Below are 15,293 nucleotides of genomic sequence, written 5' to 3' on the forward strand. Positions count from 1 at the left end.
ATGTTTTTGTTTTATCTCTTTGCTAAAGTTCTCATTGAATTCATCTATACTTCCCATAAGTTCATTGAGCATCTTTATAACCAGTGTTTTGAACTCTGCATCTATGAGATTGCTTGACTCCATTATTCCTGGATCTCTGTTCTGTTCTCTCATATGGTTTCTGCTTCTTTGTCTTCTCATTTTGGCTGCCTTTCTGTGTCTGTTTCTATGGACTAAGCAAAGCTCTTAAGTCTTCCGGTCTTATTAGTGTGGCTTTGTTTGGTAGGTGTCCAGTGGCATAGTTCTGAGAGGGGTTCAGCTGCAGGCCAAGTTTACCCCCAGCCTGTGCCCCTCCGGTGCCATCTGTTAAGATTCAGCAAGCAATCCACAGATGCTGTGCTTATAGTTGCTTCAAGAAGCCATGTCAGAAACCAAGGTCAGCTGCCACTAGTGGGAGTTGTGGTTCTCCTCAGCAAGGAGCAACTGACTCATCAATGATACACTTAGATGTGGCTTAGGTGGGGCTATGAGTTTGGGGATGTGGGGTTTTAGGAAATCCTCTGGGCGGAGCAACCTCTGTTATCCAGTTTGATGATGTCTCAGCTATGGTAGCGCTGTGTCAGCACACTGGGAGCGGGGAGGGCTCAACAGAGGAACAATGGATACCGCTGGCACTTCTGTCTGCGGGAGACTCTAACCTCTGGCCCTCTGACAACTCAGTGTACCTTTGTAAGTCCCTGGTACCTCCTACACAGCCAAACCGGTGCTGGTGTTCAGAATGAGTAGGTCCATCACTGCGAAAGTCTGCTTGCAGACAAAGCCCCTTTAAGAGGCATCTGCAGCTGCCACTGCTGTAACCTGTGTCCCGCTCATCTGCTTGGGACCAGGCAGCCTCGCATCCTCACCCCATCCTACCTCCTCCCGTTGCAAGGTGATTTCTTATTTTTCTCCCTAGTTGTAGGGCTTGTTCATCTAGATCCCAGGTGACTTTCCTTGCTGTTTGCTCCTTGTTTCTGTCACAACACTGCTAAGGAATTACCGAGTTAAAGAAAAAATCATAATAAACATATAAAAACAATCAGAACTACATGAAAATAAAAATACTACCAAAAAAAGTAAGGGATGCAGCAACAGTCTTACTTGGGGAAGAATTTTATAGCCTTAAGTATTTACATAAGAGAAGGAAAAGGGGTGAAAATTATTTACTATGAATAAACTTTTTAGTTAGGACAATAACACTAAACTCAAAGAACTTAAAATTAAAGACATAATTACAAACAAATCAATCAACTACAAAACAAAGATAAAATACAGAACAATAAAAACAAACATTGGTGCTTTGAAAAAACTAATAGACAATCTCTCAAAGTATTGGTAGGGACAAAAAGAGGGTGAAAACAAGTATGAATGACAAAGGAAGCATAACTACAGATAAAAACAGATTTGAAGATAATATCAGCAATTATATGCCAAGAATTTTGGAAACAGATGCAATGAATACATTTCTATAAAATGTAATTTTTCAAAACTGACTCAAGAAAAATTTAAAAACCTGAAATTTCTGGACATGATAATAAAACTGAAACAGTAGTTTACAACCTTCTGATAAAGACAGAAGCAGACCCAGATGACTTTACTGGCAAGCTCTAAGAAGTTTCAAGGAAATTATTATCTTAAACATTACACACATTTTTTATTGTGATAAAGTATACATAAAATTTACTAATTTATTTAGTTTTAAATCTATAGTTCTGTGGAAAAGAATGCATTCATTTTTTTTTATAACTATCACTACTATTCATCTCTGCAAACTTTTTATTTTCACCTACTGAAATTCTGTACCTATTAAATACTAACCATCATTCCTCCTCCTTCCAACCCCTGGCAACCACCATTCCACTTTCTGTCTCTATGAGTTTGATGACTCTAGAAACCTCATATAAAAGAACTCACACAACGTTTGTCCTTACATACAAACTTTTTGAGACAATTGAAAGAGAGAATATTTCCAGCTCTTTTGTGAGGCCAGTGAAAAACCAGACCGAGGCATTTTGAAAAAGAAAATGGCAAGCCTATTTTATTTCTGAATGTAGATGGAAAAGTCCTAAGCTTTTTTTTTTTTTAGCGAATTGAATTTAGTCGTGTATAAGAAGGATGAAACACTATGACCAAGCTCAGTTTATCACAGGTTTACAATTTGTAGTAAACTTTTTAAATTTTAGAGTAGCTTTAGATTTATAGACATTTGTGAAAAGAATTCCCATATACCTCATACCCAGTGTCTCCTGTTTACATCTAATAAGCTACATTTATCACAATCAATGAACCAATGTTGATACATTATAATTAACTAAAGTCCATACATTATTCAGATTTCCTTTGTTCCTCTTCTGTTCCAAAATTCCATCCAAGATACTGCATTACATTTAATTATCATGTCTCCTTAAGCTCCTCTTGGTTGTGACAGTTTCTCAGACTTTCCTAGTTTGGGGATATCTTAATAGTTTTGAGCAGTACTAGTTAGGTATTTTGTAGAATTTTCATTTATCTGATGTTTTTCTCATGGTTAGAAAGAGGTTACATACATTTTTTGGGTGGAACACCACAACAGCCAAGTGCTGTTCTCATCGTGCTGCATCACACCCAGGGTACATACTCTCAACTTGACTGATCACTGTTAATGTTGAGTTTGATCACCTGACTGAGGTAGTATTTGTCAGGCATCTCCCCTGTAAAGTTACTTATCTTCCCCTTTTCTATCACAGTATTCTTTGGAAAAAAGTCACTGTGTATAGCCCACACTGAAGGAGTTATGCTCTTCCTCCTTAAAGATAGAAGATCTACATAAATTGTTTAGAATTATTTTACATAGGAGATGTGTCTCTTCTCACCCATTTATTTTCCAACCACTTATTTTACATCAGTATGTACTCATAGATATTATTGAGTGTACTTGGAGTTATAATTCAATATTATTTCATTTTCTTGCTCAAGTTTTTCTAGCTTTGCCCATTGAGAGCTCTTTCAGTTGACACCTGTGTCCCTTTGACATACTTCTATCATTGTGCATTGGGTTTTTTGTTGTTTTTGTTGTCTTTAGTTTGTTTTTGTTTTGTTTTGAGCACTTTCTTACTTTCTGATATCCTCGGGTACTCCAGCTCATTTTGTGACCTCATCAGTGAGAAAAAGACAAATAAACCAATATAAAAATAAATCTTAAAAAGTGCTTCACAAAACAGGAAATTTAGTTGCCCCATGATCAGGAAAAGGTGCTCAACTTAGTAATAAAGGAAATAAAAATTAAAATCATGAATATTAAACATCTAGATTAGCAGAAATGAAAAAAATCTGGCAGTACCAGCTATTGGGATGGAAGGCAAAGATATGGAGCAGAAGGAGTTCTCATACATTGCTGGCTAGACTATAAATTGGTAGGACTGCTTCTGAAAGTTTGACATTATCTGTAATATAGATAAGCATGTGGAGGTGTGCATGCCCTATGACTTGGAAATTCCACTCACTGGTCTACACCCAAGTAAAACTTAAGTTTTTGTGCACCAGGGTACATATTCATAGATATTCACAGCAGCTTTGTTCATAATAGAAAAAATCTGGAAACAACCCAGATATTCAGCAACAGAAGAATGGATAAGTAAAATGTGAGATATCATACAGTTGAATACTAAATAAAAATGAACAAACTATAAAAACATGCAATAATTTGGATGCCTTTTAAGGCTGTAGTATTTAGGCAAAAATGGAAAACACAAAGGAATATATAATACTTAATTCCACTTACATAAAGTTCAAAAACAAGCAAAGAAAATCATATTATTTAGGGGTGTATGCTTAGATAGTAAAACTAAAAAGCAAAGATGTGATTACCATAAGACTTAAGATATTATTTCAAATAGCAAAAGGGCTCTTAATATGGACAAGACACAAGGGGTCTTCTGATTGATCACTTTATATTGTTATATACTGTACATTTATGTTTTATGTACTTTCCATTTGCTATATTTTATAATGAAAAGATTTTTTAAGGCACAAAATTATATATATAAAATCTCAATTTATAAAACTACAGTTAAAAGAAATTCTTATGTACGACTAATCAATTTGTGTGTGGATAATATTATGATTTTTCACATAAACAAGGAGAAAAATGTGGAATATAATATGCACAGCAGGATGCAAAATATTAGTTTAATAGGATGAGAGAAGGGAAATGGAAAGGATAAGCGAAAAAGAAAGGCGTGCATAAAAAAAAGCAATATGCATGATATAATCGATTTGTGTGTATGTATGTGTGTGTGTATGTGTATGTATGTATATATATTTTGGACAAGAATTCAGTGTCAAAAAATAGTTTATTTTGTTGGAGAGATTTTTGAAATATGTTTCCCATCTTGACAGTATACAATTAAAAAAATACGTACATTGCCCCAAATAAATCACCTTAGAGATCAGGGAGGTAGTAATTGAACACTAGATCTGCATGTTTCTTAAATTCATGTTTTTTTTCCATAAAGTAAGCACCACTAGGAGGGAGACCCCACTCATCTGATTAGGTAATTCAGGTTGAATGGAGATAAAAGATGGAAACCTAGGAATAAGGTGATTTCCAGATATTTGTATCCGATTTTTCAGATAGTTAAATAAGAAAGCAGTTTTTGAAGTGAAAAGACTTTCTAGGAAAGAAATAAACCCAACCACTGTTTTCCCCCCCTCCTTCCTTAGGACTCCTTGGAAGAGACTGAAGAAGGCATTGATGACTTAGTGTCCTCCCAGTTTTCTGCAAACACCCAGGGTCTAGCAAGTGGCCTGTCAACTGTAAGCAGTTCTCTAGCACACACTGAAAGTTTCTTCTTTCTCTCAATGATTTTCTGTGCATTTCCAAAAGGAATAGGGATACTCTTAGGACAATGTGTGATAGTGAGTTAAAAGTCATCATGGTCTCCTGCTTTGCCCACCGAGTGCTTTTTAGTTTAATTTTGCGTGGGCTTTTCCTAAGGCTCCTGATTTCTTTCCTCTCCTTGCATGGTCCTCACCCAGGTTTTAAAACTTCTTCACTCCCTAGTTGAGGCTCTCATCAGCTCAAGCCTGTAAATTATCTCAGTTCTCTGCTGATACATTTTCCTCCCACAATTATTTCAACTCCCAGCTGTCCTCCACATTGCTGGCAACCATTTTCCTAAAACATACCCAGTCAGGTTTCTCTCCTACTCAAACACCATCCATACCTGCCCACTGCCAACAAAACAAAGTCCCTTCTTACTTTAGTGTTCAAGGCTTTCCTTGAGGTGTAAGCTTTAGGAGCCCCTGTTTTCTTGTACCCATCTATGTACCCGGAAGTCTTTTTCTTTGCTTCTCTGATTTCTGACTGTTGCTCTAATATCCTTTTTTTCCTTTTGACCTTTCGGCGACTTCTTTAAAGAATTCTCAAGCATGCTCCAACAGGAAGTGGACCTACCTAAATGTGCCTGATGCTGACTCAGACACTGTGAGTTTTCAGTCTTTCTTTTTCCTTCTTCCCAACCATACTTCACAAATTTTATGGTAAGAGAAATCTGATTATGTGGGCTATTTTTCCACCATTTATCTTTTTGCGACTTGCGTACAGTTAACCAGAGGTTCTATTTGAAAAGATAAATAACGTCATCAAAAGCCAAAGAAAAACATTCCAAAGAAAAACATTCATTAAACAGAATCTGAGTACCAGTCAAAAGACACATGGTCCAAAATGATTTACCATTAAAGAGATACCTGTGGAATAAATATCTCTTAAATCACAGCATTGGCTTGGTTAAGAGCATCAGGTTGATTAGTAGTAGAATTGCCTTAACTGCCTTAATCTCTCCTAAGCTTCAGCATTTGTGGGTTCTTAAATTTTTCTTCTATCCATAGGGCCCCCCTGTTGACAAAGGATCTTCTTCAAATAATGGCTACAGAGGGGTGTGTTTTAGACACAAATTAGTGATATGAAGAGGTAGTGAGGTATGGTGGGGAGGTCCTCAAACTAAAAATCTGGAGATCTTGCTGTATGTCTTGGCACTGCCGACAATTTCTTTGAGCCAGAATTTTCTCATATGTAATATGAGGAGGTTGGGGTTTATTCTCAAAGCCCTTAAAACTTGAAAGTGTGGTTCATGGACCAGCAACATTGCATTACCTGGGACAGAGACTCTAAAACTTTGTCAGTTCAGAGAGCCCCTAGTATCTTAGTGATACTTTCATAGCATTCCTAGGTCAAAAGTAATACCTAACTAGCCCATTTGTTAAGTACTTAGGTCAAAACAATAAACACTGGTATCCTACTAACTTAGTGGCCATTTGAAAAAATAATATGCATAAATCAAAAGAAAAATAATATTTTATTCCATTCTTAAATAGCCCCCAATACTTACCAATGAGATACATGTGTCTGTTGAACACTACATAAATTGTCAAATCTTGAAAGCTAATTGGACAGCACCACTTTAATTTCTTGTTCTAAAATGATTTTTGTGCAGTATTTGCTTTTTGTTTTTTGTTTTTTTTGTTTTGTTTTGTTTTGTTTTGTTCTGTTTTGTTTTGGTTGCAGCAGCTACCAAAAACTTAGCTTCACACAGGTAGGACTTCATTGAAAAAAAATAAAGTATGATGTAATGTTGACACTGGGAAATACTGTTAGTAGTTTGCGCGATGTCTGACAGATGTTGCCCCGTTTTCCATTGAAATTTTAAAATATCTGTGGTGCCCCTGTGAGTTTGCTATGGTGCTGTGGGATGCCTCAACACAGTTTGGAAACTGTGAACCCTGAATTTTGTTAGAAAAGCAGAATCTCAGACCCCACCTAAGCTGGAATAGATCTGAATCCTCATTTTAATAAGATCCCCAGGTGATGTATATGTGCGATTAAAGTTTGAAACGCACTGCTCAAAGCCATCTGCTATCATAAGAATTCTGTTGCTTTATTTTAGGAACAGGAAAGAGAAATTAGGTCAGTCACTGACTCTCTTTTAAGTTATAATTTCCCAGTATAGTCCTCCCTCAGTATCCTTGGGATGCAGAACCGATGGATATGGAGGGCTGACTGGAATTATTGCATCATTGGTTTTCTCTTGTCCTTGACTTAAGTTTAAAAGAGGTACTAGCCACATCACTCACATTTTGTTTTTCATCAGTCTCTGAACAATTTTATTCGTGTGTGTGTGTGTGTGTGTGTGTGTGTGTGTGTGTGTGTGTGTGTGTGTGTATGAATGAAAAAGTAGAAAGTCAAGGCTCTCTTTACACTCACCATAGTCATTACTTTCCAGTGGTTTACAGACAGGACTTTTGGAACTACTGTGTCACTCATGAAAACCTTCCAGGTGACAGTCTTGTTGCTAAGATATAGAGTTTGTGTTTCTGATACTGAAGGATAATTTTGTTACATTTAATTTAAAATATGCCTTTTGTCATTAGTGACACGTCAGAAACTTCATTCAGTTTGGTAGATTTGAACTTTTTTACATTTTTTTTCTTTGTTGTTTGCTGTGTTATTGTTTAGTACTGTATTTTATGGGTTGCTGTTTTACAGAGATTTATGAAGCTGTTGTCTTATACTACCCAGGTGGCCACACAGCTGCTCAGGAGAATCACAGCAGCTGTGGGTACCCTTGTGCTGCAGTTATGGCTTCTCAGAGGCTGATGGGATGCTGTCTGTGGGTGTCTGAGAGCTTATGGCTCCTGCTAGCACTGAATATGAGATGAGCTTTTCTATGTCCCCATCAGTGCATTCTAGACTTTGAAGTAGATTGACCTTGAGACTACCAGTGAAAAAGGAGAAAGCTACATGGATGGGGAGAGGAGATGGGCTTGGAAATGCCTCAATGACTCTATGTTTGAAAGAAGAGGCGAATAAACAAAGGGTATTTGCTATCCTGAAAGGGAAACACTTTTCCTCTCAGCAAGTTTCCTGCCTTTCTTACTAACAGTCCTAGATCTTGTCCTTTCTCGAGGCTGGATTTTATGCAACACCAGAAAAATAGCTTTTTTTTATTTTTTATTTTTATTTCTTGCTTTCTAACCTCTCATTAGACTTCCCTACTGATTATAAAGAACAGAAATTGTAATCGAATGAAGAGGGTAGCTTCTGTGAAGAGTTAGTTAGATTAACACTGGATGCCTCTTTTCATCTTGTTTTTTTCAGACTAGCCTTAACAGCATGATGAGCGTTTACAGTGAAACAGGAGACTATGGCAACGTGAAGGTCAGTGGTGAAATCCTTCTCCACATCAGCTACTGCTACAAAACTGGCGGGCTCTACATTTTTGTCAAGAATTGCAGAAATCTGGCCATAGGAGATGAAAAGAAACAGAGGACAGATGCGTAAGCACATAACATATTCCTCAGATTATTTCAATCTCTGAATTTTTTTGTCAGTATATGTGTTTCTTTTTCAGAAGTGTCTTAACATTCCTCTTGATTCAGAGCCTTCTCTGAAGGTTGATTGTTACTTTCCTCCTATGTCACACTTCTAAATATTCTCTGAAGTGCATGTATAATGGTCGTGTTACCATTGGGGGAGATCTAAATCCATCATTGCCCCAGTGGTGCTGAGGGGCCCTCGGTTATTTTCGCCAATGCAGTAAAGAATTACAGATCAGCGAAATTTAGGAAAAATAAGATTTATTGATGTACATTTCAAGAGAGAAACAGGTTATGCGAGAAATGGCCGTAGGGCCATAGAAGCGGGGAGTCTGCATTATATTTGGGCCATGATGGGAGGTTACAAGAGTGGTCGGTGCTAGATGATTGGCATGTGAGGTCATTTTGATTGACAGTTGGCTATTATATAACCTTTTGTCTACTGCACATATAGTTATCCAGATTTCAGTCTGTTATAATTAGATTCATGAATTTCCAGGTGTATGTGTGATATTATAATAATGGTATAATGAGGCTGAAGTGAAAAGGTCAGTATAGTCCTCACTGTGCAGGTGTTTGTGGCTGGCCTAAACCAGTGGCTATTTTGTGGCTTTTTATTTCCTTGTACTTTGGGATGTAGGGGCATTGTTATTTGAAAAAAAATGGGTGTTTCTGGAAGGTCCTAGGGGTGGGCCTTTGGATTGGGCCATCATTCTTGTAATTCCTGAGATTTCAGAGCTGGGCCTTCACTCTCATTGCTGATGGCTACCTACCTGCCTAACAGTTATGACTGTGGTTACCTGATTTTAAAGAAGCTATTAGCCAACATGGTTTAGAACTGACATATTTGTAATTTGCACAGAGGCAGCTCTTTGAAATAGAAGGCTGACATGTTGGCATACCCCAAGATGTATAACAGTTGATTTTTGTTCTGGGAAACCCTCCAAAGAAAATTACCAAGCTGTTAGCCCAGACAACTCAAAAGGGCAATTATGAGGCTCTCAGGCTTCTAGGGATCAGCCTGGGAGGGCAGATGTGGATGATGCCACATTAGAGGGGAGCTGGATATGAAGATGTATCAGGTTCCAAAGACCACTGCCAGGTTTGATGATTTACTAGGAAGAATCATAAGACTCCATGCATAGTCATAATCAGCAAAAGGAAGAGGCATATGTGACGAAATTCTAAAGAATCCAGGCTTAAGCTTCCAAGTGTTCTCTCCCAGTGTAGCCACATAGGATGCATTTAATTCCTCTAGCAATGGAGTGTGATAACACTTGTGAGATGTTGTCTGCCAGGGAAGCTATTTAGAGACTCAACTGGTCACATACCAAAATTCCAATCTCCCAGAAAGAAAGCAGATATTCATCGTGAGCCATATTGTTTTTATAAATAGTTTAGTCACAATGAGCACCTTATATCTGTTCTGGGAATGATGAGAATCCTCCTGAAATCTACATTCCCAGATGCCAGCCAAGGACCAACTTTGTAAGCAGGCATTTCTAAGGATAGCATTCTCCAACCTGCTATGTGACTCCTTTTCTACATACTAGAGGACCTAGATTAAATAAACAACTCAGCAAAGCTGTTTCCAAGTGTCCTAAGACAGACAAATGAAAAGGTTCTGAATACACATTAGTCCACCTACTTCCTCAGCTAAATATCACTGGGCTTCAGTACCAATATAATCATTTAGATTAACATGGAAAGGGGTCATCTAAAGCCCCAGGAGATGTGCTTCAGGACTCTGGTAGCATCTTGTATATCTTATACATTTCTGAGTCTGCCATGATGCCCCTGCCCCAACAGGCTCCTGGAATAGTTCAAAGCAAGGTGTTGGGTAGAATTGCTATTTTGACTTAGGTTGTTATTTTCTATTTCTTCTTTTTCATCATTTTCTTTCATTCACTCATTACCATTGACTCCACTCACATTCATCAGAAGACCTGACATCTGAATGGAGAGGAATGTAACCCCATAATATTTTGTGATACCATTGATCATAATAATAGATTATATTTATTGAGTAGTATAGTATGTCAGCTCCATATATATATATATATATATATATATATATATATATATGTATATATACATATATATATATATATATATATATATATAATCTCAACTGATTTAATCCTCACAACGCCATAAGTTAGATACTCTTACTATCCCAGGTTTACAGATGAGGAAACTGAGACAGAGAGAGAGGTTAGGTAAGTTCTTGAGTTCATCAAAACTAGTGAGGCATGGAGTGGCTCAACTCCAGAGCCCACACTCTTTACCACTACACTTAACTACTTTTCTCTCAGTGAGGGCCCAGAGTGATTTTTAAGGTATTCTGTTATGTAGACTATATTCTCTTTGGTTCTATCTCTTATGCTTACTGACCTATTCCCTTTACTTCTTTTATTCACTGAAGTCCCCGAGCATTTCTTGCAAAGTAGATGTTTCCCAATAATTACTTTCATCTTTTATCATCAACAGTTATGTCAAGTCATACCTTCTCCCTGACAAATCTAGAAACAGTAAGCGCAAGACCAAAATCAGAACAGGCACCAATCCAGAATTCAATGAAACACTAAAGGTAGGTAAATAGTCTCTCATAGTAACTAAGTGATACTGTTTACAACCTCATTGGTTTAAAAGTAACTACAGAGAATTTGCATGGCAAGGCTTATGTATATTTTAGAAAAGAAGAATTTGAATAAATTAATGTAATATGCTTTTCTAACAGTTTTTAGAAAAGAAAAAATGTAAACCACTCCTGTTCTGTTTATTTCTGTGCTGCTGCTGAATTTGCATCTTAAGGGGAGATGATCCAGCAAAATTACATCTGAGCGGGTACATCTTGTCAAAAAAAAATGTTTTGCCCTTGGGAAAATAGTGTTTTTTCTAGTTCCCCTTAAAGGAAGTTTATTACTTTTGACACTGATTTAGCAGGTCACTTTGTGCACACTCATTGTTCTGCTAACACAGCATGAGTATGTGCTGTTTCTTGTTATGGTTTCAGAATTTGGCTATATTTAGGAATGTGGTTAGTGAACAGTGGAAATGCAGGATTAGATTTGAGAAATATCAGAGAAAGTGGCCTAAATAAGATATGACCTAGGTCTCAATCCTAGAGAAATTATTTTTCCCCCTGGGCTTCCATATAATAACCTTTTCTCTCAGCCTGGACCAATCTAGCCTGTTAAGAAAGATCTGAGGAGACTGAAATGTATAAATTATTGCCAGTCACAGGGGAATTTATGGACCTTATGCCCAAAGTGATGGAGTCAGGAAGTTGGCGAGTGGAGGCATTTGTGGAAGCAGGAGCCAATATCAAGACAGATCAAAATGAGAATGAATGAATACAGGCAGAGGGTGAATCCAGTGGCCATAACAGGATAGCAAAGATGAGCCCATGCAGAATAGACAAACAGAGTGACATGGCAAATTCAGGAAGCAGGGAGACAAGGTTAATTATGCCAGGAATGGCAGGGACAGACATAGAAGCAAACCCAAGATGAGTCAGTTAAGTCTGAAGCATATTCCAGGTGGTAGTTGCAAAGAACATGAAGGAGGTTTGCAGGAATTTGGCATGTGGACCTGGATGACATTCTGCTGGAAAAGGAACAGCTACCCCAGCAGTATTTTCTTTCTGCTTAATCTACATATGTATCTATTCATCCCTGCATTTAGGCTGGACTTTATGAAGTTTGGTATTTGCAAGTGTCTTACTACCAATACTTTTCTGGATTTGGGAGTTCTCATGAATAAAATAAGATAGAGAGGTTGGAGAATTGACAGAATAAACCTTGATCTGATAAAGTAGATGGTAAAAAAATAATAATAATTAGGCTAATGAAACAGGTAAAGCTGGAAAGGGAACAAGCTTCAACCCCTAACACTTTTTATACAATATCTGAAGTTTACTGTGACACTCCCCCGACCCAAATAATTTATTGATATATCTTTCAGTGCTAGGTCTAACACAAAGGGAGTTAACGAACTAGAACCTCTGTTTTAGCAGAACCAAAGAAAAATAAAATTCATGTTGCTAATGCATCCGATCTGAAAGATGGCAGAAGTAAATTCCAATCTGTCTAAGAATCGGGCAAAACCTTCCATGTGGAATATGATACTGTCAATTTCATTTGCAGTATACCATCAGCCATACCCAGCTCGAAACAAGAACTCTGCAGCTCTCAGTCTGGCATTATGATCGATTTGGACGTAATAGCTTCCTTGGGGAGGTGGAGATTCCTTTTGACTCATGGAACTTTGAAAATCCAAGTGATGAGTGGTTTGTGCTTCAGCCCAAGGTAGGAAATGCTTCCAAATTAGTCATACAGTTATACAGTGAGTCAAATTATGAGCCTAATTGATGTCACAAGCCTAAAGAATCTGAAGACTTCCAGTTTTAAAGTGATAATCTGTGAGATTAGTGCAGCTAATTTTGGAATAATGTCATAAATGTAAATATTCTTTTGTTTTTTGACAGACTGTAATGCAAACCACATAATCATATGCAGTATTAATTTGACTTACTAAAAATTTATTCATCATTTGGCGGTCTCCATGGATAAAAGGAATACGTTATACGATCCTATTATAAAGAGAAAGTATTCATTTTCACATAGGCAAAAACAAATCCATAGGGCAAGATCAGTCTCAAAACATTCTCTCCATTCCTCATTCTCCACAATTCAGACATAAGCAGGAATTGTCTTGCCTGGGTTCACATGAAGAAGTGACCAGTAGCTAAAGTATCTGATTTCCTACATTCCTTTTTTTGCGATTCATAACCTAGGTCTTGAATTATAGTCAAAAAAACAATATCAGAGCTAGTTCTAGAAATCGATAATATAATATCTTCTAAACTAGAGCAAGAGTACCTTGGATTCACTTGATGCAGCTGGGGTATTTCTACATGTACGGTGACTTTTCAAGTCAAGAGTAACGTGAAAAAAAGGTCACATTTACATAACGAAACATTGTTCTTTGTATAGAGAGACAAAAACAGAAAAGACAGTGAAGATAGTGGACTCAAATCAGACTTCCTGGGTTCAATCCTGGTAGCTTCACAACTGTGTGTGTGACCTTGGGTAAATTCCTTAACTTCTCAGGCTTCGGTGTTCTCACTTGTGATATAATAATTGGACATAGCTTATAGAAATGCTGTGAGGCTTGAACACACATTCTATGTGATACTTGCAATATTAGGTCAGGCACATTGTAAGCGCTCAATAAGTGCTAGGTAATATTTATGTTACATTGCAGTCCTTTTATTGCAACTGACAGAAACTCTAGCTCATACTGCTTAAAAAGTAAAAGGAAATTATTGCTATGTAATTGATTGTAATTGATCCTGATGCTCAAATATTATTAAAGCACTGAAATCTCTTGGTCTCTCATCTCTGCGTTAGCTTCATTTTTAGACTTCATGCAGTGTTAGCTTCCCTCACTAGCTCCCGGTATGCTTCTCTTAGACACTGTATCAGCTGCAAAGCCTGTCATTCTTGTACCACACTGTCCAGGAGAGAGGAGAGTTCCTCATCCTCCAACAGTTCAACCAATGCCCTTGGCTTGGCTCTCCTAATTCTAATTAGATTATTTGCCCATCCTGAGCTAATCACCATATGGCCACGGAGGTGTGAGCTAAATTAGCTGGCTTAAGACAATCAGATCATACTCTGGTCCTGAAGGTGGTATTGCCCTAAAGGAAATCCAGGTACACTAGTATTAAAGGAATGGTGAGTGGATGCTAGACAGGGTAAAACAAAGGTCGGTAATCAACAACAACACCGATCACCGATCATCATTAATAGAAGCATTGTTCACACCTAACGGTTACAACTATTGTGAGCTAAATATCATTGTCCCCATTTTATATGAGGAGTCTGAGACTCAGAAGTTAAATACAACTTTTTGATGGGGTTTTATAACTGTTGACCTCAAACATGGTGTAAATAACTCATGGAAAATCTTTAGGAGGTATCGTTGGGCTGTGGGTTAAATTGACAGTAAAATATAATAGCAATCCTTAAACATAAAATAACGGCAAGCCTATGACTAACATAAATGTGATAGAGATATGATGTACAATAATAACAAGTCCACAATAGCATAACATTCCCCTGAGATTAATTATGGAAAATATTTGGTAATTACAGCACTGTGTCCCTTGGAATTGAGTGAAAAGCCTTACCATAAAGGATAACGCTTAATATAACTTAACAGTTTCCTATTGCTCCCTTCCTTGTATTTTTAATGGGTGAGCATCATGGAATCATAGTTAGAAGATGTCCAAGACATTATATGATGCGTAACACAGATGGAGAACAAGTAACATGCATTTTAGTAATGAAATTAACTTAACCTGTCATAAACTTAACATTAAAGCACACTGGGGCTCTTTGGAGAGTTTCCAGTCAATTTCCTGGAAATGGTTGCAGGATTTGTACTGGGATAGTATCTGAGCTCTTGCAGGCATCCTCTGTGTTTAGGGACCAACAACTTTCCGAAGTAATCACCTTCACATTGCCACTGAGTGGTTTTACTTTCTATCATAAAGGAGAAGCATCTCTCTGAGCCAGGTCAAGGTAGAAAAGTTCTGATTGTGTTTAATGTCTGGAACTCAGTTGGTCCTCTGCCAGATGACCTTGGATTCCCTTCACCACGTGTGTTAGGAATTTTGCCTCCAATAGCCTCTACCTGAGACACTCTCTAGAAGCATGTCCTCAGGCTACTGTAGCTTTTTCCCATGTGGGCAGAGAGCCAGAAGTTCTTAGGAACTTCTGTACCTCCTGCCACAAGGCAACCCTTAGCCAACACCTGATGGATTAGGAATGGGGAGAGATCTGAAAGCCCAATTCCCTTACAGAGAGTGGAAAAAACTCCTAGGTGTTACACTCCAGAGCTCCCCAGCTGGATCG

General features: G+C 37.7%; 1 protein-coding gene across 1 annotated transcript in view; it reads left to right on the forward strand.

Annotated features, from left to right (window-relative positions):
* Positions 1-15,293, forward strand: part of SYTL5 (synaptotagmin like 5) — a 55,907-nt gene that overhangs the window by 28,907 nt on the left and 11,707 nt on the right. The window contains exons 7-11 of the mRNA XM_023525610.1: positions 4,720-4,812; positions 5,417-5,482; positions 8,153-8,331; positions 10,861-10,960; positions 12,519-12,680. Of these exons, the coding sequence (XP_023381378.1) occupies positions 4,720-4,812; positions 5,417-5,482; positions 8,153-8,331; positions 10,861-10,960; positions 12,519-12,680 (600 nt within the window). The remainder of the gene's footprint in view (positions 1-4,719; positions 4,813-5,416; positions 5,483-8,152; positions 8,332-10,860; positions 10,961-12,518; positions 12,681-15,293) is intronic.

Source organism: Pteropus vampyrus, unplaced genomic scaffold (assembly GCF_000151845.1).
Source record: "Pteropus vampyrus isolate Shadow unplaced genomic scaffold, Pvam_2.0 Scaffold582, whole genome shotgun sequence".
Lineage (NCBI taxonomy): Eukaryota > Metazoa > Chordata > Mammalia > Chiroptera > Pteropodidae > Pteropus > Pteropus vampyrus.